Source organism: Hippichthys cyanospilos, chromosome 8 (assembly GCF_059441005.1).
Source record: "Hippichthys cyanospilos isolate Australia breed blue-spotted pipefish chromosome 8, RoL_Hcya_1.0, whole genome shotgun sequence".
Taxonomy (NCBI): domain Eukaryota; kingdom Metazoa; phylum Chordata; class Actinopteri; order Syngnathiformes; family Syngnathidae; genus Hippichthys; species Hippichthys cyanospilos.
The window spans coordinates 6180492-6206128 of record NC_142376.1 but is presented as its reverse complement, the minus strand read 5'-3'; the positions used below and the strand labels follow the sequence as shown (position 1 = coordinate 6206128).

The following is a 25637-nucleotide window of genomic DNA, read 5'->3' as shown; positions in this document are numbered from 1 at the left end:
ACACACCAACAGCACACCCAAACAAGTGTATTTTCTTGTTATGGATTAAAAGTCACAAACACACAAAAAGAGCTGAACTACGTTTGCAATATCACCTAATTTGGGTCGACACATGCTGTTGACGTGTGTCCTGATGCGCAAAATGCATTTTGTCTCCCAACAGGGTGCCAACATCCTCTTGACAGACAATGGATACGTCAAACTAGGTGAGAAGAACCAACTGTTCTCCAACTCTTTTTTTTTCCCCCTTTCCCCGGGGATCTCTTTACATCGTTCACATCCTTTTTTTTGTGTGTGTGTCACACAAATCTCTCTTCCGCTTTTCACTTTCCTCTCAATAGCCGACTTTGGTGTATCAGCGCAGATCACAGCGACTCTGGCCAAGAGAAAGTCATTCATTGGGACACCTTACTGGTGAGATATGGATGTATTTTCTTTTTTTTTGCTGTGTACAAACTTGACCAATTTATCCTCGGGCAGCAGGGTGAAAGATTTTGATTGATCAATTGATGAAACAGCATTCCTTTTTAAAACCCGAATGAAAAGATGCATGTGTTTCTCGTTCTCTCACCGCTGCAACAGGATGGCTCCAGAGGTGGCGGCGGTGGAGAGGAAAGGAGGCTACAACCAGCTGTGTGATATATGGGCTGTGGGCATTACTGCAATAGAGCTGGCTGAGCTGCAGCCACCCATGTTTGAGCTGCATCCCATGAGGTGTGTGAGCAGTGCAGTGGGTTTTCATCCATAAACAAAACTGACATTTTTAACTTGAAGGGAATACTTTATGGAAACTACTTTTATATACAAGTTGTTAGGTCTCCTGAGTACTTTCTCACATTTTGTGAACTCCCAAATGCACGGGTCTGCTGATAGCTTCCACACATGCAGTACATTATGCGTACCCCCCCCCCCCCCACACACACACACACACACACCTACACACACACACACACACTTTTTGATATGATGTGTTTCATTCTATTCACATCAATCCAAATTCACACCATGCAGGCCTGTAGGGCATTTTTTCATTCCAGACACAGTTTTCACTATTAAGGCCTTCACACTTGCAGCATGTTATGCCTTTTTTTTTTAACTCCCCACACTTTTTGACATGCATGTCCTTCCTCCGTAATTAATCTTATTCACATCCTTCCATACAAAATTCACAAATTTTTCACAAAATTCAACATTTTTCACCCAAAGGTTTCTTATTCTTTCCCAATGAGACCATGTTTACTATATGTATTATATTGTAATTCGTTACAATGCCGCAATCATAATGACAGACACCGTTCACGTTTGAAATTTTAATCAGTTCACCTTGAGAGTTAACTGCAATTTACCAAAAATTTTACCTTTACAATCAATGCGCCCCAAAAATCCCTACTTATAACAAAACCGATTCACACTGTCCCATTTAAATACAAAATTGTCTCTTTCGCTTCATTTGCCATAAATTGTGCTTTTTTTTTTTTCCAAAATTCAAGGCCCACCCCTCCCACTCCCAAAAATGTTCCACCAAAAGTCCACATTTATTCTCAATGACCGCTAACAAAACAGATTGTCATTCCCATCACAAATTCTCAGTTGATTCAGTTCACTTTGGAAATTATTTTCATGTCAAAATTCCAACATCTTCATTTCCTTCAGTATCATAAAGAGCGTCCTCCAGAAGTGAAAATGAAATAAAGCTTCTGCTTTGTTGTGGCTGAATTTTGAAGTACAAGCCATACCGGCTGTTAAATCTCAAGAGAGACACTTGCGCACTTGGTTTCTAAATACTGAATGATACACGATGTTCTTTTTAATGTGGATCTCTCCTCTCTGACACAGGGCTCTTTTCTTAATGACTAAGAGTAATTTCCAGCCACCCAAGTTGAAAGACAAGGTCAAGTGGTAAGCCACTGTTCCTAAATTCAATTAAGATGTCGCAACCTTTTTGGTATTTATATTCTGTATCGTATTTTGGACCACAGGACGGACAATTTTCACCATTTTGTCAAAGTGGCCTTAACCAAGAACCCAAAGAAGAGGCCTACTGCTGAGAAGCTGCTGCAGGTGAGAAAGTCATTGATGTTGCAGTCCACATTGATTTCGTGTAATATTTTATAAGAATGAACTGAAAGCAAATGAGAAAATTGAATTGCCCCCACTTCCTACTCTGTTTCACATTACAGTTTCTTTCTCTGTGTCCTTGGGGATTTCTAATGAAACATCTAACAATGGTGTTTTGTATTGTGCCTCCGCACTGACTTTCTAGGTCAGAGTGACTCGAGAACACAATTGGCCAGAATCTCAAAATGTGAACCAGGTTTTTTATTTTGACTCTGATTACGCAGGAATTCCTGTGCAAATGGAGGATTTCCAAGAAACATCCACATGTTTGTTCAGACAGTAGATTAAGTGGCTATAAAATAAAACTGAATGTGTTATTTATGTTCGGGTTGGAGCCAAAAACACTCAAAGCCTCGCTTCCTGTCCCCACAGCACCCGTTCGTGTCTCAGCCCCTGAGCAGGACGCTGGCTAAAGAGCTGCTGGACCGAGCCAAAAACCCAGAACACAACAACTACAACGACTTTGATGACGACGACCCAGAGCCGGAGGTAACTCCGGATCATCTAATGTATTCATACGCAGTTACAAAATTGAAGGAATTTTTCAAATACAAACTTTCTTTTGGAATGGATGGATTTACAGAAGATAAATATTTAGATATCTCCTGAATTCTCAGTAAATTTGTGATGGAAATTTAAGATGTTTACTGGAAATGTTGCACCCCTTTTGCAACTTTCTTCATATGTGTCAACATGGCGCTGGTAATAACCCTTTTACTGCCTTGTTGCCTCTTTTCCATCCTCCCCAAATCGTGTCTCATCTGTTCTTCATTTGTCGAATTCCCCACGTCAACAATTCCTCCAGCAGCCTTCTCCATGTTACTGCTCCTCCTCCATTGCGCTGCCTCACTAAATGTTCTACCATTTTCTCCATCTCCATCTTGCAGCGCTTCCTCCTCTCCTCCTTCTTCCCTTTCCTCTCCTCTCCTCTCTTCTGTTCTTGTCTGCCTTCCCACCATCCTCTCCCCTCTTCCTCCTCCACAGTTTAAGTACAGGGGTCACTTCCTAGCCGTAAGCCCCGGTGCACGGCGCGCGTCTCGCTTTCCCGCCCGCCGGAAGGTACCACCTTGGTGCTGCAGTGTCTGCAGTGATGGCTTGTTTTAACAAACCGTGTGACGTGTATTGGAGTGTATATCCGTTGAGTTGATGTTGAAAAATGGAATCATGAAATCCATACTGACGCCAACAACGAGATGCTCATATATAACAGTTAACAGTTTTCAATACTGTAAGTCCCAATAGGTGCCACAAGATGACAGCAATAGCTTACTTTTGTCATAATGAAGCTCTTCAACACACTCTGGCAGTTTCTTGCCACCAGATGACGCCATAGCCATATTTTTAAACGAGTGGTTGTTTGAAGAAAGTAGGATTTATTTATTCACTCATTTGTTTACCTAGTGGAAACGAGTAACTTAAGACATTGCCATATATATATATATATATATATATATAAAATTTTGCATTTGTTTTGTTGTGGGAATGTGGGGTTTTGTTTTTTATTTTTTCCTTTTTTTTTTTTCTTTCAAAGCATGCTGTGTGTGAATTTGCGGTGTTGTTATGAAGTAGTTGTAGGGTTGATGCCCTTTGTTTTTATTCTCTCGATAAACGTTAGCATCGGTGAAATTTTTTTTTAGGTCTAAATCAATCAGTAATTGATGATAATGGTTTTTAAAAATGATCGAGCACCTTTTTCGTCCTGCGCTTATCTTGCTTTATCAATAGACTGTATCAAACGTAAACCCTCTGAAGTTGGAGCATTTGTTTGATTTGATTGTGTTGACCTTGTTGCTGCGTGCAGCTGGCTGTTTTTGTCGTGTCATCAAATCCCTCCCCAGAGGAAATAGCAAACAGATTATGTTTTGTTTTTCACCTTGCGTAAGCTTCTCGAGTGGCCTGCAAAATCGCCGCACTGCTCCATATGAGCATTTATTTAACTGTCATTTTCTTTATGTGTCCTCGCAGTCTCCGGTGTCCGTCCCTCATCGAATTCGCTCCACCAGCAGAAGTACCCGAGAAGGAAAAACACTCTCTGAGATCAACTGTGAGTTCATACGCAAGTAAATGAGCCTAAGTACAATAATACCATTTGAATTTTCACACACGATATTTTGCTTCATTTCCCAGTCGGTCAGGTGAAGTTTGACCCGCCGCTCAGGAAGGAGACTGAGCCCCATCACGAACCGGTGAGTTGTCACAACATGTGCTTCCATATGTACAATGATGTCACTTCAACACACAAGCATGGTCAGTTTTCACAAGTTTTAAGATGAGCCCAAAAGTCCACTTACTGTTGCTCATGCAACTGGATCAGTACCATAACATAAATAGGTTTTAGGATTGCATGGATTCATAATCTTGTAAAAGGAGTTTACCATCTTAAAAAAAGCAACTGGTGTAGTTCACCTTAAGGCAGTGCTTCTCAGTTATGATTTGCCAAGCCCCTCTTTGAACCCCCCCCCCCCCCACCCCCCACCCCCCCCCCCCGCCCGCGACACTCAGCATAAATAGGATTATTATAGTTAAATTGTGTTATACCTAAACCTGTATCCATTTTAACATTAACGCTACAGTCAATATTAGTGCTATAATTCAACTTTCAACAACTATTATTTTTTACAGCATTCATACAGGTTACAGCTGAGTCTAAAAAAAGAAAAAAATAATCAAGTGCATCAAAGTGCCTGAAACTAAAAAAAAACAAAAAAAAAATCAATTTCTTATTTTATTGCAATTACATTTCCCATGACAAAAACAAAGCCCGCTCTTCACTCGCTTCAATGACTATAAATACAAGCATTATTTATGAAAATTGTACAAGTATACCAAAAATGGTATCTTTTTTTAACACTGACAAAAGAAAAAAAGCACTTTAAATCAACCTTCAGCAAAAGTTACCTTTGTTTGCAGGGGTTTATACTGGTTACAGCTTAATCTGAATCTGAGGAAAATAGCTTAAAATGCACCAAAGTGCCTGAAAAACGTCAATGAAAAAAGGTAAATTGATCATTAACACGATTATCTTCAATATTTTAACCTGAAGTAAAAGGTATAAAACACTGCAGATTTTTTTTTCTAAATCACCTTAATCGGTAATATGCTTTGTTGACAGCAATTTAAGAAGTTTCTAATCCTTGCCCTTTGACAGTGAGTGCTCCACAGCACAACCCGGTGCCGTCAATGCGCAATTACACTTCACAGGGCCAACGCAAAGCCTTGTGCAGGACCCCCCCTGCCGCCCCATTTTTTGAGGACTGCCTTAAGTGAAATCATATGTGAAATGTTAGTAGTTGTTATGGTGTTGTTTTGGCATGAAAAGACAAATAGGGGTTGCTCAAATGTGCCTTGGAGGAAGTCTGGGCTATTTAGCTATAGGCGTGGAATTGGTTTGTGAACTTTTGAAACACGTTATTGGCGTCAAGGAGCAAATGTTAATGCTGTAGATGTCAAAGGAGAAATGAGAAGAATGGCTGCTAGTTGATTTATGCACAATCAATTTTCATCACCACCTCACTGCTGTTTTTTTTTTTTTTTTTTAGAATCATCCTTCCATTTATACACATTTGTGTGTTTTATTTAATCAAATTGAAAGAGTCACTTTCAATCGTTGTAACAATCACTTTCTATCATCTCATCCAATCTTTATGGTACTCTATCTTTGCTGATGCTGACCCATGTGGTTTTCAGGTCGAGAGTCTCAAGTCTGCGACAGTGTTTCGTCATCAATAAATTACTTTCTTATTGGTATTGTTATCTCCAGAGTGCTTCACCAAACACTACTTTTACCCTTAGGAATGGAAATATATTAAGGTTTTGTGAAGGTGGCCTGTACCATATTTCCTCTGAGTGCTTTATTCACATTGACGCCTCCTTTTTAACAGGTGGTGTTGTTAGTTGATGGTGGTTCTTTCTTTTTTTTTTTTAAGAACTAATACCAGCATGTGTTTTACAAAACATCTTTACCACTGCAGGCATGGCGTCTGTAAAGCTGATGATGCTTGGCAAATTATATTGTAATGCGTGGTTTGAGTAGTGTTTGTATGTACAGTATTTGGATTATTTGGAAACCAGACACATTTAAGATACATCAAACTTGCTTTGATTATGCACTGCTACCTCTTTGACAAGATGCTACATTTGTTATGACTGATACATGTAACCAGCATATGATGCCGCATCTATAAAGTAAATATTTACAGAAGATGATGTCTTATTGGATCATATTTTGATATACATAGATACGTTGTTTAACATGTTATGTTTCCGCCTGGCCTGCCAGAAACTTGCATGTCAAATGACAATGCACATTCGTGTAACACTTAAAATAAGCACACGTTTTGGAGTCGTTTTGATGTTCCGGTTAATTTGTTCTTAAGTTGAAAAGAAAAAGGTAATATTCCTGCCATGGCATCACAAAGCATTTAATTAGATATGCTTATACCTGAATAAATCTTGTTGAAATCTCACCCCAAAGTATTTTTACTTCGTCCCTTTTGAGACCCACTGCTTTAAAGTGTTAAAGTCTTGAATGGAAGTGGGTGTTTAGATTGGAACACCTGAATGACAGATACAGTTTAATTGGCATTCACGCCCTTTGACACTAACAACAAGGATGCCCTTAGCTACCACCTTACCTTGCAAAAACCTTAAAATGTAAATGCAATTAAATGGCATTACATATTTGTGGGAAAATATGAAATAATTATCGGCTCAAACAATCTTATATCTTACATCAGCATTTTTCTCTAAACAATTCCCATCCATTACCGTCTACAGTTGGGTATATAATATATACGGAAATACGATATGTATTTTTCCCCCCAAATGCGCAATCTCCAGCAGGTCATTCCTGAATTCATCTCTGCCCCTTCACAAATGTATCCTGTCTTCCCAGAGTCCAATTTGGCCTTCATCCATTTTGTTTTCCTTTCACCACCATACATCATCTTCTGTCTTGCATCAATGCCCCGAATCCTGCCAACACCCCCCCCTCCCCCCACCTGCTTTTCCATCGTCCAAGGTTGATGTATTAACTTGAGGTCTCTCTCGCTTTGTCTTGCTGACCAGTGTGATTCTGAGCCCTATCTGGACTGTGTTGAGGAGCTCTACTATACCGCGAGATCTAATCTGGTAGTACTCTCTCTCGTCTCTCTCCTCCTTTCTACTTCTCCATCTGACCTTTTTTTTTTTTGTTCTTTGCCGTCGTCATTACTAACCTCTTCCTCTCTTTATTCTGTATTTTCTGCCGTTCCTAATCCGCCTCCTTTCTTTTTGTGTGTTCATTCCGGGCGATTGGTGTCTTGTTGAGCTTCTTCTCATGTGTGTTCTTCTTTTCTATGTTTCCAGCTTCATTAACTGTTGATGTCATCTTTTTTTCTCCTCCCCGTCTTCAGAACTTTGGACAATCACAGAAAAAATGGTTTACGTGTTTATGATATTCTTAGAATAGTCCAGTGTCTTGCTCCAAGGCACACTGAGAGGGAGGGGGGGTGCAAAGAGGATATCCCTCTTTGCAAAATGTACGTCTATATTTTTTTTCTACACTTCTGCTGTTTGTATGGTGCTCTAACCTCTCACGTGCGGTAGATGAAGAAAACAAGTATCGCACTTGTGCTTCTCTTATGTTTTTCCACCCTTCTATGTTTTACTATGCTACTTTTTCCTTTTCAATATATCTCTTATTATCCCCATTACCCTGACACATGGCTGCTTATACATTGTGGCTTTACTTGATGTTTTTTTTTTTTGCAGACAAGTTTGGCTCGATCCTAGGGCTCGGCAACATTGCCAAAAAAAATTGGTAGATTTTCTTCAGTCATTCTCAACGATAATGATTTTAATCGATTTTCTTCAGTCATTCTTGAGTGTTATGATTTTAATCGATTTTAACGGAAGACGTAACAACAAACATCTGTTTAAAAGCTTGATTTATACGAGAAATATCCAGTGAAAAATATTCAGATTAAAATAATGATTGCTGATTTTAAATCGGTTTTAACTTAACTTTAACATTTATAGCTGCTTAAGAAAATTGGTGTATTCTGTCATTTTTAGCAATAAAAAATTAATATTTTGTCAATACTTTCCATAACTAAACTATTTTGAAGTTCAGTGCCTTTTAAAAACATATTTTTCTACTTCCTGTCATCTGAAAATGACCAGCTGTGCTCAAGGCTTGGGTAACGATCAATCATGTTTCCCTGTTGGTCATGTGACATTGTCTGAGCCTTCAGCACGTTGATGTCCTTTTCAATCGACAGCAAGATTTTTAAAAAGACAAATTAATCAAATTAATTTGATTTGTTGCCCAGCCCTACTCGAGCCTTTACATTGTACAGCTTGCGATAAAGAAAAAAAAAAAACTAAAGAAAGCTCCAGCTTGGTAGAATTCACGCCAGAATGCTAAATGGTTTAGTGGCTTGGGTGGCTCCAAACAGGCCACCACGGTCACCATGGCGACCGCATCAGGTCGCGGAAGACAATGATGAAGGCAAACTGCTTATAATTAACATTTGTTCTCCTGTTACTGCGGGAAAAATTCCAGTGTAAAGATGGTGACATTTTCGGCCGCAAGTTGAACTGTCGTCGCCGTGTTGCAAACTTTTTTGGGCTTCTGCAGATTTTTATTTTTTTTTTATCCTTGTGGTGCGTCAGTCATGCAAGAAAGCACATAAATTCCAAACGTGTTTTCTCAATAAGTGTTTGATGTTGTGGTCTTTAGCACAGAGAGCCACAACATATTTGGGTGAGGCCAGCTTTGGGTAAATGTCATCCGGTCATAAACAAACGAGGTCACGTTGAGGTTTTTGTATTGCAACAGGAACACTAGATGTCAGTAGTTTCCTAGACTGTTACTTTTGAAGTCCTGGGTTGAAGTAAGATTTGATTGCGCAGTAGCTTCATTTCAGTAATCCCTACTCTGATCAAATCTCTGAGCGAAGCTGATATTAGTGATATCAATATCAAATCAGGACACTCCTAATTGCATATTTCTCACTTTTACTCAATAATTCCTCACCACAGTGTCAGAGGAAATGATCCAATTTTACTTAATTTGCCCCAAAAATATTTGTCATTGTGTGTTTTTGTTCATCTATAAATCACAAATGCAGATTTTTATCAATTGACTCATTTTCAGCTATTCCTCTTTTTGTGCTTTGTAAAGCCACAATGTGAACACAAGCAGGAGACAATCATACCATGTGCCTGAACAAGTCATGAAATTGTACTCAAAACACTTTTCTTTCCATAGTTGAAGCCCCTGCTGTCATTCCCCAACTGGGCTTCAGTTAGTCGTTTTTTCGATGTGATCTGAAATGCATCGCGCTTAGATGTGATGTCCCAGTAATAATCCAAGTTTGTCTTTTTTTTAAAGGATCTGCAGTTGGAGTATGGACACGATTCGCCTTGTCTTCTCGGAGGAAACAAGTAAGTCCTCCTCACTCTGTTTAGTTTATTGCCTTTGTAACTAATTCTTCCCTTTTAGCAGTCTAAATGCCATATTTGATTCATATCAAAAAGAGGGCACTTTGTATACACAGTTGCTGGCTCAGAACCGGATAGATTGGCTGTCACGCAATCTGGCCAAAACAGAGCCGATTGAATTATTTACATTATTTATTTTCCTGCTTGTTCCCAGTTAAGTCATTCAGACATTCAATCCCAGATTCTTATTTATAATTTTTTTTCAAGTGTTTGGCAAAAGATGGATCTAAACAAATCTAGTGAATAAATTCAGTATTGAAGGCTTTAGGCAGGCAAGTAAGAAAGTAATTAAGTATTCTAGGAAATTATTAAAGTTATTACTTGAAGTACTAAAATACTGAAGAAATAAATTTAAGGTTAATTGGTTAGTTACTAAAGTACTAAAAGTAATTCATTAATTTAGGTGCCATAAGACTGAAGTAACTTAATGCATTAGCACTTAAATATATCATGCAATCAATTACTTTCGAACTTGATTGTCAAACTGATTACTTAAGGATTTGATTATCTAATGGAAGTACTGTATTTTCCGCACTATAAGACGCACCTAAAAGCCTCATTTAAAAAAATAAATAAAGCTGATGGTGCGCCTTATATATGGATCAATATTGAGATTGGGATTTGTCGATGGGGAATGAAGTGATAAATTAAGCTTTACCTATTTCTTTTGTGTGTTTACAGTTGAACAAGTTTGTTCAAATTAATATTGAGTTATTATGCTATTGAGAGTATAGTTATTTTTATTACTTTGAGTATTACTATATTGTGATTGAAAAAGTTTTCAAATGTCATTAATTGAGGATGAACCTTATAATGCGGTGCGCCTTATACATGGAAAAAGTTTTAAAATATGTCATTAATTGAGGGTGCACCTTTTAATCCGGTGCGCCTTATATATGGAAAAATGTTTAAAATGTGTCATTGATGGAGGGTGCGCCTTATAATGCGGTGCGCCTTATAGTGCGGAAAATATGGTAATCAAAGTAATCAGTGACTGTTGTTACTTAAATACTACATTAATTTAGTACCAGTCATTTTGTCCTTCTTTAGCCAAAAACCTGAGAAAGAAGTACCTGGGATCGAAAGACTGCAGTCCTTTTGGGAAAAAAAAAAAAAAGTAAAGAAAATATGTCTTTGGGATTGAATGAGTAAATACTGATGTCCTCTCAAAACAGGAGCCTTCTCAAATCAGTGGAGGAGGAGCTGCAACAGAGGTAAGTCCGACCCTCCTTTCTCACGTCGGCACCTTTTTAGATTTTTTTTTTTTTCTCATTTCCAGCTGGTGCTCTAACCACCACTGTTAACCTGCGATTAACTGGGTCTGATCACGCGCCACTGATGACTCTGCTCTTTCAGCGTTTTGCACTCTGCTGGGTTTTCACTTGGCTCTTGACTGTCTTGGAGTTGAAGGGTTTTGCTTATTAGCCGCTTTTCCGCTTAGCATGGCTTCCGCGGCCTGATACTCACACTCCACACATGCACGTGATTGTGTTGAAAAATTGCAGCAAGAGTCCAGCATTTACACTCGTAAAACTGCAGGGGTTCTTCTTGCTTTTTCTGTGCGGAAATCTCATAACAGCAGCATTCTGTTGATAATCGTGAGTGTACCGTTTATGTTGACTGGTTTTATTTTTAAGGCCCATGCCGCATGGGAACAATTTGTTCCTTTAGGAAGGGGTGGATCTCAGATTTTCAGATTCACGTTTTTTGACTGTACAATACAGGAAATGAGCCTTTATTGTTTTAATTGTTGAGTTTGTTCGAAGTTGTTTAAAAGGTTAGCGGTTTGTTCGTGGACAAAGCTTCACACTGCTCTAATCCCCCCCACCCCGTACCTTTCTTCCTCATCTTCCACCTCCTCCTTTTTGTCATCTATCACTTTTTGCTTGCATCCTTCCTCCCCTCATCCTTCCTCCATTGAATCCCTCAAATCTCCCCTCCCCCTCCTATCTCCACCTCCGCTCCCAGGGGCCATGTGGCACACTTAGGGGATGATGAGGATGAGGATGGTGCAGATGATGATGAAACTCACACTCAGTAAGTTTCCCCCTCCCATGCAGTCATAGAACAGGAGGCCTCTCCATCCTCGTTTCCCTCCATTCGCCCGCATCAAAAACAAGGATGAGGAAGGAGGAGGAAGGCTTCCTGTTTGTGCTTAAGGTTTCATCCACGCATTTCTATGCAGCGCACCGCACCATCACCCCCCTTAGGCCACCTGTGTTTTGGACTGTATGTGTGCATCTCACCTATTACCCTAACCCCTAAAACTCACCTGGAAGCCAGTAAATAGACAATTTTTCAAAAGGGAGCCTGACTGAAGTTGATTTCCATAACAAACAAAAATGACATCTTCAAAACGTCCGTTATTCACCCTTATATATCAGTCAAAATAGTTGTCTAAATGGCTGATATTTGCCAATTAGTTTAACTTTTTACCATTATGTGCAATTTATAGTACCGGTACTTGTTTATAGGTATCACTATTTATTACACATAAATCCATACCATAACCTTGTATCTTTAAATACCGGTATATATATCATGAAATTGGATGATCATTTTGCAGATCTGTCATCCAGATCAGTGACTTATTTTTTACAAACAATAATTAGGTGAGCAATGCAAAGGGGTTGTGCAAAAGATTAAATTGGATGTCACTATATTACACGCAACCCTAAATCACATTTGTTTAAAGAAAACAAATACATAGTAAATGTAAATGTCTTAAATATGACATTCATTCAACTAGTGACACAAACACATACAATATGACAGGAATAAATGTCCTTTTAAATTCAATATCTCTGTGAACCGAAAAAGAAAGTTTTTTTTTTTTCCTATATTATTGTTAGCCCCTGCTATTCATGGCAAATAGTTACCAGGCCAGCATAGTGAAAATCCACAGTCAGTACTACTTCACACCCTAGTACAATTGGTATGGTTCAGATTTGTGTTCATTAAACAAAGTGAATGTTTGTTATTTTGTTCTTTACTTTGCTGGTATTCCAAATTGTGATTTGCTGGTTTGAGCACTCGTAATCCAAATGGGAAAATTGGAAAAAGTACCATTTTAAATCAGGATGATGCAATTCAATTGTGAAAAAAAAAAAAAAAAAAAAACTCCATTCAAAAGGACGGATTATTCGATCCAATACAATACAAAAAAATGACATTTCCAAATCCAAATCATTTGGATCCAGATTGCATTTTTTTTTAACAATGCACCCTTCCAGATTATATACTCCATTTAGAGGGAAAAAAACAAAACAAGAACAGAATGTTCATATAACACTCTAAAATTGAACATGAGTGGTGACTGGATTCCAGTTTCAGGTCAGAGTGTAGCATAAGTGAGATTTGATGCTGCTTTGTTCGCCGCTTGCACCCACCGCCATCACTCTCTGCTTTCTTGTTTGCTCACTGCATCTTTTTCAACTATCCATTGTCATGCATTTCTTCCCCTACTGTGTAAAAAGCAAAGGTGGAATGGGTTTTGTTTTCTTCTCTTTGCTTTACATATTTCCCCCAAAAGCTGGATAATAGCAAATTCTTGGACAGAAAATAAGCAATATGTTTACAAGTTTAACATTGTATCCTATGCTCATTTCGATTAATCATTCTTATCCAGCTGCTGTCCATTCTCATTTGTGTCTTCCTATGTGTCATATATCGCTCACTACCAAGCTAGTTGCAATATATTTGTATTTTATGTAGCAGAATGGGGTCAAATCTCTGTCGTTGTAGTGTTGATGATGACATGAATGGCACCTAACTGTAAAAATGTCAGCGTCTGCACTACAATTCCCAGAGGCTTTGCACCAGCTTTTTATGTGTAGCCTAGATGCCATGGTTGCTAATGTCATGTCATCTTTAAAGGAGACATATTATGCGTTGTTTTCAAATTTTCAAACATTTCCGAGGGGTCTCTGGCTTTATATTATGCATTGTTTTTTAAATTTCAAACATTTCCTTTTTTTTTACTTTTTTTCTGGGTCAAAATTCATTGAATTAATATTTCAACATTGCGACTAGACAGGAGGGAACTTGAGTTCGAACAGCACAAAGTCAAAAGCAAAAACATGAGCCACCATAAAGATGAGCATAGTGAAGTTTTATGCAGCAAATTTGCGCTTTTTCAATGAGTCTGCTGATTTGTGCATGTGGCGCATGAACCAGACAAATTCCAAAACGCCCTCCAGGTCACTGCGACAACTTTGACGACCATTTAATACGCTGCTCAGAAGCTAAAGCAGATAACGCTGTGAACAAATGCTCTTCTATGCTAACATTGCAGCTCTGCTTACCGCTTGGCTTTCTTGCGATACTGCTTTAAGTAAATCTGCTTTAAATGGCGCAACTAACCCTAAATCTACAGATTACGTGGGTGTTTAATTATATACTCTTTGGGTGAGAACGCGCTTTCAGAGACCTAACTATTTGTATACTAAACAAAAATTCAAATTTCGGTAATATGTCCCCTTTTTGGGATCACCAACGTCAAATTGTATTGTTGCAGTTTGGATATTGCAACAGCTGTTGTAACTTCAAATGCGATGTAATATTCTGAACTGTCCAGTCATGCAAAGTCAGTGTCTCTCTCTGTCTCCCATCTTCTGTATAGTAAGATGAACACTATCCTGAGACCAAAAGTCCCGCCCCCGCTTCCGCCCAAGGTAGGTGGCATACCTTTTGTCAAAATGTTTGTTTGTCAGTGAGGCTTCTAAAATCAAAAAGAGTTGCAAAATACAACTTTAAAATCTAAAAAAAAAAAAAAAAATCTTGGGAGTTCAGACCACTATTGTGCATTAAAAAAAAAGTAAATATCTGTGGTCACGTCTGCTATGCGTCTTAATTGATAAATTGAATTAATTCGATTAATTCGTCTTTTAAAAAATTAAGGAAGCCCCTTTTTCTCCCTCACTCACGCTTGGAACAAAAGTACAGTATGTCTGTCTCTGCTCCAACCAGCCCAAGTCCATCAGCTCGCCCCAAGCACAGCCCAAACAGGACGACAGCCAATCACACAGCGAGGACGACGGCGGCGGAAGCGGGACCATCAAGCGCTGCCCGGTCCCGCAGACGCCCAGCCCCGCCAAGCCCACTAACGTGCCCCCGCGGCCGCCGCCCCCGAGGCTGCCGCCGCACCGCCGTAGCAGCCTAGGTAACGAGACCGCGAACGAGCGCTCGGACGCGGACACGTCCGCCCCGGAGGACGATGGGAGCTTTAGGCATTTCTGGGAGTGGCTCCACACGCCTCACACAGAGGAGGAGCTGGAGGAGGCGTGGGAGGTGCTGAAGGAGGTGAAAGAGGAGCAGGAAAAAGAGAATGTGGACAAGAGTAAGAGCCAGTAGCTTGATAGCCTTCTTTTGCCCCGCCCCTCCCAGTTGTCCTCGCCCGCTGATTTAACTGTCCCACCAGTCTATTAATATCAACACTTTGACTGTCTCCTGGGCTATGTTCAGAATCACTCCCTCTCCACCATATAAAATGTAGTTGTATATCAAAGCGTATTTTATACGGCAACTTATACGGTTTAATTCCTGGCTCGTCTGCCGTCGACCTATGTCGCTAATGTCAGTGCACATCCGTCTAAAATTGAACAAAATCAAGGCATGCAACATTTTGCAAAGGAGTCAGTGTAAAATAATTTGCCAATGCACTGCTTCGTGTTCCAATTTGTTTGCTCTTAATTTGAAAGGACAGTGTACTATTCCTGTCCCAGCGTTAAAAAGCTTCATATTAGATTTGCTCATGTACTCCCTGAAGGGCTTTCACTTAACCCCTAGGGGTACTGATACCCTCATTTGAGAACCGTTGCCCTGAAACAGAACCAAAAACAGGGCCCTGTATTTTGATTCCAAGGAATTGTTTGTTCCAAGGGGAGGGGCTGAGGCTGATTATATTCTCAAGTACATTTTCTAGAGTGCATACTGTATGTATGCTGTATCTTTCAAAAATAGTCAAAAATGTCACATATTATTGTACAAGAATTAATGTGTTCAAATTCATTCCCTCACACAAGTAAAATCAAGAAGAAAATCGCTAAGCAGTATTACTAATGCAATCAGAATTTCTAAATCAATTTGCAGTATTGATAATGCAATCAAAATAGTAGTGAATATAAATTAACCCCTCCATACAGTAGCACCCACTAGGTATACCACAACAAATCTTACAGTAAACAACCGATGGTCACTTGCAAATATGATGGATAGTATAACAGTCAACCAAGATCTGTTGTGCAAATACAAAAAAAAGAAAAGCCAAGGTTATACTTGATACTTGAGAAGTGCTTTGTGTAAAATGCACTCATTTTAAAATTCCCATGAACTGGTACGTCACAATAGTACAAATTTAATGACGCAACACACCTATGTACTGTATGTATACACACACACACGCACACACACATATATATATATAATATATATATATATATATATATATATATATATATATATATATATATATATATATATGGAAAGGCCTGAATCATTCTGAACACAGTCCACGTTTGTAGTTCTTTTTACCCATCGTCTTTTTTTTTTTTTTTTTTTTTTTTTTTTTTTTTTTTTTTTTTTTTTTGCTGTAAATGTCCTGACACTGTTCAACGTACCCTTGATTAGTTTCTTGACAGCAGCTAACTAGACCTTCCAAAGAGGATGAAGGAAGAGGAGAGGACTTTTTGGTCATAGGAAAACTAGTAAAGATGAAGTCATGGCTGCATTTATCATGCTAGCCTGCTCCCCTCTTCCCTCCCTCCCACCGTCCCTCATCCGCCTTGTAGACAATTTTCGCTCGCTTCTATGTCGTCAGTCCCGTGAGTCCAATGATGCTCCATCTCCCTTTGCTTCAATCAAACTGACCTTGTGTGTGCGTGTTATATATCCGAAGGGAACGGCCTCAACTCTTCACACAATGGCGAGCGCAGCAGTCCTGCAGACAGACAACAGTCTACTATGCCCCCTAGTGTCCCCATACGGAAGGACAAGAAGGATGTTCCGGTAATTTGTCCAACTAGGCTGACCATCACCAGTCTCACCAGCATAATCAAACGTCATATAATAAAACATATATAATGTAATATGTATTTCCTACTTTTTGTTTGTCAATCTACATTAGATGCCAAGTAGCAACGGTCTCCCGCCTACACCCAAAGTTCACGTAAGCGTCTATTTGTACCCGTATTGCAAGAATGAAGAATTCCTCCTTGAATTCATTATTCCTCTTTTTTAATCACTTCTCCGCTTGTGTTTCCAGATGGGTGCATGTTTCTCCAAGGTCTTCAACGGCTGCCCTCTCAAGATCCACTGTGCCACTTCCTGGATCAACCCCGACACTAGAGGTAACCCCATTAAAACATGTGTGTTTTTATGTGTTTATGTATGGGTGTGTGACTTGAAAGTAGCAGATCTTCACCCAGCCTCACGCCAAATCATGCTGTTGTATATGTCCTGTACAGAGATTGTGATGTTGTATGATTTCAGATCAATATTTAATATTTGGTGCCGAAGAGGGGATTTACACACTGAACCTTAATGAGCTGCATGAGACCACAATGGAGCAGGTGAGCCACACACTTCTTATTAGTACTTTTCGTATTCGTGGTAAATATTCATGCGGGATCACAAGATGTTTTTGTAACAACAACAACAATCATGCTACCCAATTTTGTGTCTTTGTAGCTTTTCCCTCGCCGGTGCACGTGGTTGTACGTCATGAACAATAATCTTCTGTCAGTATCCGGTAAGTCATTTCATATTTGACATGCAGCATTTAGTTACAGCTGTTAGCTTGCGGTGATAAACAAATAAATGGGCCTTTGTGCATTCTCAGGGAAAGCCTCCCAGCTGTACTCTCACGGCCTGCCGGGACTTTTCGACCAGGCCCGACAGCTGCAGAAGTTACCAGTAGCCATTCCCACACACAAGCTGCCTGATAAAATGATACCCAGGTAAAGGCTCCAAATAGCATATATTACACACTATAATAATTCAAACGAGACGCTCGGCAATACACTCAGATTTTGAATAGAATAGAATACCTTTATTGTCATTGTGCACGGGTTTACAACAAAATTAGGAGCGCTGCTCCGACTGATGCATACTAATAATATGAAGCAACAATATATAAATGGAAAACGGATGGGTGGATAAAATAGAGTAAAAAATTAAAGCTTCATAGAAATGTGTAACTATAGTGCAACAGCTATTTTAAGTACTAATTTAGCGCAGATTGTAACATATTACAATTTAATGATCCCCAAAGGGTAAATTCAGAGTGTAATACAAAAACTGGTATTCATACAGATAAAGCATTTGTAATAATGTTAATAACTTAGTTTTATAGTAACTTTCAAGGGAACCAATGAAAAAGGCTGTTAGAGTACATGGTGATAAAATACATTACTGTATGTTACAATACATTGCATTGTGTTATACACTAAAAATAATTGAGATTTATTTTGGTCTTTTTGAGGAAGCCATTGATGTTTTGTTACAACTGAGACAGAATAATATTTTCACTTCATTGAACCATTTGGTTAAAAAAAATTTTTTACATTTTTAGAGCTTTGGATTTTTGTTTTTGTTGTGTTTCTGTAGAATGCAAGGCATTATTTTGCATTATTGATGCTCTATTGCGGGGCAATAGATTGAATTTTTATAGTGATATTTGTGGTGTATTTCATTCAGGAATTCCAGAAGCAAGATGGTAAAACAACATTTGTGTTACCTACGGCTCATCAAAAATTGCATCTATCAACAATGTGCCTCTGTATAAACCTTAATAAAATAAAAGCATACAAAAGAGTACATACAAAGGAGTTACTACAGCTCAAATTAGCAATAAGTTGTTTCATGTTCAAATTAATTTGCCCATAATTTGAAAAGTAAACTGTATTGTTTCTGCCACAGCATTCAAAGTGTTAAATTTGATTTGCTGATACCACTAATCTGTGTTAACAGTTACAGCCAAAGTAAACAGTTTTTCAATTCGTATGTTTGGTGCATTATTAAATTGGGATCAAATTCTCAACTTCACAAAATAATTTTCAATGCAATTTAAGAAAAACATGACTCAAATTTTAAGTTACATTATCGTATTTTATTTTATCAGGAAGTTTGCAGTTTCCACAAAAATTCCAGACACTAAAGGGTGCCAAAAGTGTTGCGTGGGTAAGTACGCTACTATTTTTATTACATTCGAGTCTCTATTGTGGGAAAAATGGGTATTTTAAAACCAATTTTATTATGTGTAGTGTCAAAATACTTGAGTGTGACTTTTCTTTTTATTACAACTATTTTGTGTGCAGTGCGCAACCCATATACAGGCCACAAGTACCTCTGTGGGGCCTTCCAGTCCCATGTAATGCTGCTAGAATGGGTGGAATCTATGCAGAAGTTCATGCTCATCAAGGTGACCCTCACATTTGCCTTTTTTTTTTTAAATCACATCTGTCAGGTCTGTTTATTAAAACATTTTATTTTTGGGGATGGAACAGACCATCGATTTCCCTCTGCCATGTCCACTGGAGGTGTTTGAGATGTTGGTGGTCCCGGAGCAGACCTACCCTCTCATCTGCGTGGCTGTCAGTAAAGGGAGCGAACTCAACCAAGTGGTCCGCTTCGGCACGGTCAACCCAAACCCCAACGCTACCTCCTCCTGGTTCACAGAGACGGGTGAGGGCGCAGGCGATCACCTCGCAAAATGCAGTTAGTCTGCATTTATGTATTTATACTTTTTAAAATAAGGACAGTGAAAATTTGGAGTTTGGATTTTATTTCAAAATATGTCGAAAAATCGAAAAAACACGATTAACTGATGACAAAATTTTTACAGATTTAAATTAAGAAAAACAAATGGATTAAAAATCAAATAAAAACAAAATAAAATGAGCAAAGACATTAAATAAAGCACAACCACCAGTAGGAAAAATGGCTTTCAAACTATCTAGTAAACCACACTTTTGGATTCCAAATTGACAGGCTGGAAATCTGTTATTTGTGCTTTTAATTTTGCCATTAATCTAACATCATGTTGTTACCTTAGCATACAAATGTTTGCTTTTTTAAAATTATCTCTTTAAATCCATATAGAGTGCATTTCATATTGAATTTGCTCAGGTGTTTATCACGATATGCAATAATATTGAATTTTTGCCCCAGCCATGCTTATGCTGATGAATATTTAAATTAGACTGTCGCAGTATTTTTGGCGTATAGTTGAGAAATTGGATGATTTTGGTCCGTTTTCTCCAAATGTGTTGTTTCTGGCTGCAGATACACCTCAGACGTGTGTGATCCACGTCACACAGCTGGAGAGGGACACCATCCTGGTCTGCCTCGACCGTGAGTCACCCGGAAATCTGATGAACACCCCCAAAGCAGATCTTCTCAAATTTTGCGTCTTTTAAACAGGGTGCATCAAGATCGTCAACCTCCAGGGCCGACTGAAATCCAGCAGGAAGTTGTCGGCTGAGCTCACCTTCAACTTCCAGATCGAGTCCACAGGTAGGACAAAATAACTCAAGTCGAGGTACCGCTGTAATCTTTTGAATTGTGATTTTTCTATGGTTACAATTTGTTGGTTTTGGTCACAGTTTGTCTCCAGGATAGCGTGCTGGCCTTCTGGAGGCACGGCATGCAGGGGCGGAGTTTCAAGACCAATGAGGTGAGCCGGCTTCCTGACCAAGAACTTGGGCTGGGCAGTACATCGAAATTTGTCATTTGCAAAAGTGGCAGAATGCTACATGGGTGTTTTAATAGATATTTTTACAATATGTACTAACTCCTTACAATATGTACTAACTCCTTAATTGGTGTTTAATGGTATAGTAAACTTATATAGAGTTTTTAGCAGCAAAAAAAAGTATATAAACATATTTTTACAACATTCAAGGAAGATTAATCTGTCAGCCACACAAGCCGATTTTTGACGCACGGATGTGCAGTTAATATCAGCTGTATTCTTACTTAAAATAATTACCGTAAAGGTACGAGTGAGGGGGTGGATGTCAGTTGGCTTTTAGCAGCAAGTCCCTTATTGCAGCTAATTGCAACTCATGTCAGCTGAGGTTGTTATGGCATTATTTTTAATAAAAGAAGCGAGCAGACTGAACCAACGTCCGAGTCCATCCTTGTTCACGCACAGGAATATTAGTAAAAGGACCATGTAAAAGTTATGATGTCTCCAGCTGATTCCATGAAGAGTTGCAAGGTATGCAGCCAAATGCTCCAGTTAGAAAAGATATTCCAATTGACTTATTTATTAATTATTGCATTATAATTTGTTATAAATTATTAGTGTAACTTAAGGATATGAACACTAGAAAATATGAAGAGTTTAGGAAGATGAGATTCATTGTTTGTTTTGACATTGTTTCCAAAGCATTGGTGTGTCATTTACATGGGAAGATAAAAAAAAAAAACAGAATTTGGGGAATTACGATATATTGCCCGGAACTTGCAGTGCCCACGTTTTGCATGGAAACTTTTTAATCTTTGTGCAATTCCTCAGATCACGCAGGAGATCTCGGACAGTACACGCATCTTCAGACTACTGGGATCAGACAGGTGGGCATACACAGATACACACTCACTCTTACACACTGTAGGACGTTAACATGTTCTGATGCCTTCTCACAAAAAAGACCAGACGACCACAGGCATCCAGGTGGCATCACTCTGCCAAGGTATCAGTGACTTTCTGTTGGGACTTTTCAGGCCTGGTGGCACAAACGTTTTGGACTATTTCCAAGGAAGTGTGTGTTTTAGGGATTGGGAGTGGGTTTTGCTTGGTAAGAGTGAAGACACCAATGTTTTGTACATTTCGTTGCTTCAAACTGATATTTTGAGTAGGAGAAAAATGGACAGAACTGTTGGCGTCTCCATGCTTCTGTTCGGCTTTTGACAATACCTTTTTTTTTTTTTTTTTGCTTCTTCGGTGATCAATCAAAGCAAACTTAGGCCATGTCCACACAAACAAGTATTTTCTTCTTTTTCCAACATTTTTACCATTATTGCACCTTTTTCCAGGAATGACTTTTCTTTACAGCTTCTGATTAGCCAAATCGGCATCAAAGCCTACATATTCAATTTTAAGTATACAAAATTTCATTTAACTAACTTTTATTTACTTTTATATTTAAAAATATCGTGTATTTGTGGACATAGCCCAAGTGTTTTTATCGTGGTTCTATGTTGGCCTGTGTGGGCACAGGGCTCCCAAAACATGATTGTTTTTCTTTACTTCATTATTAAATCAATCTCCCTTGTTATGTTTGATTGTAAGAAACAGCAATAATGTCCCTGGTTTGCTTGAATCTGATGGGTATTGAGTCCGAAATGTGTAAAATCCAAATCCAATATTTTTGCTTTCACAGTGATGTATGCTCATATCTCCATAACAGCTATAATGTCTCTGGGTCAGTATGATCAGAGATGTGCTTATTTATCCAAATGTGTCTAAAAATGTTTTTTTGTATTGCAAAACCTCTCACAAAGTATCAAAAGCATGCCTAATTTTTACCCATGTGGTAGATTTTTTTTCTCTGGAATCGTAATAACATCCTAGGTCAGTTTCACCCCAGGGTCATGTGTGATTTTTCCAGAGGTTTTAGAAGCGTATTTTTGTGTGTAGTCCTAAACCTAAACAAATCTTGTGATTGGTCAGTTATCCTCCCCAGAAACAGCTATATCAAGGGTGTCAAACATACGGCCCGCGGGTCGGCTCCGGCCCGCAAACGGGTTTAATCTGGCCCGCGAGACGGCTTTGTAAAGTTAAAAAAAAGAGCTTTCAATAAATGAAAAACTTTTGGGCAGTATTACAAAAGAAGAATACATAAAGTCATATATATAACATATATAATATATATATAATTTTGGCCCTCAGTATGGCCCACTTGGGAATAGATTTTGACAAGTTTTATCCCCCCCAGGTTTTGCCTTTTTTAAATCAAGTTGCAAAAAAATGCTGTTTTAAATTGATATGTTTATTACAAATAAAACAGGGAGAAGTACTGTACATTTACTTTAACTTTGACCCACAACATAAAAAGAAGGTTGAATCCCATGCAGTTATTTTCACTTTGGGTCAAGTAGCGTCTGAAAATAGCGGTCAATAAATAACTGTCAATAAATAACTTATTAAATTGTATCGTATTTGTCATTTTTAGGGTGGTGGTACTGGAGAGTCGGCCGACCGACAACCCGACAGCCCACAGCAACCTCTACATCCTGGCGGGCCACGAAAACAGCTACTGACACACACACAAACACGCAAACACACACATGCTAACATCCCGCATTAAGAGCCTAGCAACTAGCAAAGGGGAGCGCGTTGCACCCCCACCCCACCCGCCCTCCCCTTTTCACAATATCAGAGAGGCACCGCGGTGCGTTCAAGGGCAGATGACTGTCACGATGCCCTCCCAGGAGGTGGGACCTCCACACCACTCGTACTACTTAGTCGTACACGTTGTGCTACTACTGCGGCCATCTTGCACAGAAACCCCTCCCCGCTACTTATCCTAACCCCACCCCCTCACTTTTATTTATTGTGGCATGATGTTAATCCGCCAGCAGGATGACGACTCCTGTTTTTTATGTGTAAAAAAAAAAAAAAAAAATGCGGAGAATCGCCTCCGCTTAGCAGCCACATAAGTGCTTAACTGATGTCTATTTAATTGATGTACATATAAATGTAGTATTTTTGGACAGATATGAACACTAAAACCGCTCGTGCGTAGTTAGGCGTGTGCGTAGTTGCTCGGCACAAACAAACAAAAAAAACTGTGGGATGGCGGGCAGACGGACAGACGAGGGAAAGTAGGCCACTCACTTCCTGGTTCCCTGATATGTGACGAGGAAGCAGAGACTAAAACTCAGTCGACTTGTGTGGACCTTTGTAGAAATGCAAACACAATATGACGACTTGTTCATTCTGCACACTTTTTTTTTTCTATTTCTTTTTTACGCAGTTCTCGATTTAAGGCTTTTTATCTTTTTTTTTATTTGAACCACTGGTGTTAAACATTTGCACAGAGAAAAAGGTGTTAGTGAAAGAAATGTGATGTCATTTACGTGTGTGCGCGAGTGAATGGTGTGTATTATAAATGTGCGTCTGTACACGCAATTTGTCCTTAGCAAACACAAACGTCAGTTCTTTTTTTTTTTTCTCAGTGAAAAACGACTGAATTTTTTCATCAGGTAATATTACATTAAAAAGGGCTGTTGGATCATGTTAAAACTTTCAAACAGGAAGCTGTCACTTTTTTATTCGCCGTTCCTCCCGCACGCGTAACGATTAGCTATGCTAATGTTTTAGCTATGCTATTGTTAGCTAAATAACGCTGAAGTGAAACGTCCTCACACAGCTTTCGTGACGATTAATTTCCCCTGAATTAAACGGATGAATTGCACGTGTCATACTTAAAACTAGCAAACGATATCAACAGAAAGTCTTCATAAGCGTTGCGCTAGGTCGTCATTTTTCGCCATTTTGCTTTTGTTTTTTTGTTCGTTTTTTTATTTTTATAACAGCCCTACTGGGAGCCCTACTGGGTTTTTTTTTGTTTTTTTTAATGGGTAGAATAAAAGTTTGGGAATTATGAAAATGTTTTTAATGGCTGGCATTAAAAAAGTTATAGTAGAACACTCCTTAACAAAGATTAAACAACACTCATGAAATACCCGTCTATCTAAAACAGGGGTGTCCAAACTTTTCATCCTGCTGCATCATGAAATGAGGCAAATTTGAATTTCATATTCTCTTCACGTCTAATGTTGTCTATCATCAAACTTTTTGATTATTGTTCTTTTTAAATTGCATTGCGGGCCGTGTAAAAATGTCATTTTAGTTAATGCTTCGGGCCGCTAAAATGTGAATGATGGGCCGCCAATGGCCCCCGGGCCGCGATTTGGATAGCCCTAAATCGAAAAACATTAGCAAAATATAAATTGATTTCTTTGATTTTTTTTTTTCTTTCTAATTTGTATTTGTATTGAATCAGCTGTCATTTTATTTGAATTCAAGAAGTATTAAAATTTCATCTCAAACACATTAAAATCTTGCATTTAAAAAAAATACTAGTTTAAAAATCAACCATTTATTGAAGCCTCTTAACGAGATTATAAATCCTGTATTTCCTCTTATAGTGGCCAGGATCGTATTATACTTTTTATGATAATGGTCTAATATATATTTTAAAATGATATCATAAGCTCATACGTAAAAAAATAAAATATGCGGGAGTTAAAATGTACTTACTCAAACGGATGTTTGCTTTACAGATGCCACAGCCTGTCATATAAAAAGTGATATTAGCTACTAAATAGCTCATTTGAAAAAATGCGGAGAATATCATATAACTTTTTTTAAAATGAAAACTGTGAAATGTCAATTACAAAAGAACCGAACTCTAATCTCCAAAAAAAATGTAATGTCACTCCACTTGCATGTAGTCTCGCTTTTTTTTTTCAATCATATTTTTCTCTCCTTTCGCAAATCACTGTTGTCTGCCTTCTTGTGGATTTGTAATGTCGCATTTGGCAGCATGAATGAGACCTTCCACTAAAATGTGTTTTAATTCTCCTGTTACAAAAAAATGTTTTTTTATTTTGACCCGCCCGGCATATTCAATGTGAACACTGACACAAGGACACACTAACTCTCTTCTGTTCTGTTCTGACGCTCTTGTTTATATTTACAACATGCACGTTTTTGTTTGTTTATCACGATGCAATGCGTACGTTATGACATGTATATAGTGTAAAATAAAATTGGGTTTTGTTTTACATACTGTACACGTGCCTTTATTTTGTAATAGAATTAAGAGGATGAGACGTCAACACATAAAAAAGGTGTGAGCATTAGATACACATATAGAAATAAACATATATATATATATATATATATAATATATATAAAATCATAATCAGCTTCAACTTAAAAAATAAATCTATATCTGTGTCAGGTCATAATGAGCTTTTATTGAATCAATAATTCTCTGCATGTAGCCAAGTGATGATATACA

The 25637-nt window shown here is 38.5% G+C and overlaps 1 protein-coding gene across 10 annotated transcripts in view; it reads left to right on the top strand.

The window, feature by feature from the left end:
* Nucleotides 1-25398, top strand: part of LOC148419944 (mitogen-activated protein kinase kinase kinase kinase 3-like) — a 35732-nt gene extending 10334 nt beyond the window's left edge. Inside the window, exons 7-36 of one of the 10 annotated variants that reach the window (XM_088421003.1) lie at nt 164-206; nt 342-414; nt 583-714; nt 1837-1899; nt 1980-2061; nt 2491-2607; nt 4084-4162; nt 4246-4304; nt 7186-7248; nt 9494-9546; nt 10779-10817; nt 11572-11640; nt 14225-14276; nt 14572-14764; nt 14867-14941; nt 16499-16608; nt 16727-16768; nt 16865-16949; nt 17092-17171; nt 17290-17350; nt 17441-17558; nt 18722-18780; nt 18918-19021; nt 19107-19284; nt 19885-19953; nt 20023-20115; nt 20205-20275; nt 21122-21177; nt 21255-21296; nt 22779-25398. In XM_088421003.1, coding sequence (XP_088277129.1) covers nt 164-206; nt 342-414; nt 583-714; nt 1837-1899; nt 1980-2061; nt 2491-2607; nt 4084-4162; nt 4246-4304; nt 7186-7248; nt 9494-9546; nt 10779-10817; nt 11572-11640; nt 14225-14276; nt 14572-14764; nt 14867-14941; nt 16499-16608; nt 16727-16768; nt 16865-16949; nt 17092-17171; nt 17290-17350; nt 17441-17558; nt 18722-18780; nt 18918-19021; nt 19107-19284; nt 19885-19953; nt 20023-20115; nt 20205-20275; nt 21122-21177; nt 21255-21296; nt 22779-22866 — 2448 coding nt within the window. In that variant the 3' untranslated portion in view covers nt 22867-25398. Of the gene's footprint in view, nt 1-163; nt 207-341; nt 415-582; nt 715-1836; nt 1900-1979; nt 2062-2490; nt 2608-3102; nt 3178-4083; nt 4163-4245; nt 4305-7185; nt 7249-9493; nt 9547-10778; nt 10818-11571; nt 11641-14224; nt 14277-14571; nt 14942-16498; nt 16609-16726; nt 16769-16864; nt 16950-17091; nt 17172-17289; nt 17351-17440; nt 17559-18721; nt 18781-18917; nt 19022-19106; nt 19285-19884; nt 19954-20022; nt 20116-20204; nt 20276-21121; nt 21178-21254; nt 21297-22778 lie in introns of all 10 variants that reach the window. The other 9 variants (XM_088421009.1, XM_088421005.1, XM_088420999.1 and 6 more) reach the window with 9 other exon arrangements.
* The last annotated feature ends 239 nt before the right edge of the window (nt 25399-25637 follow it).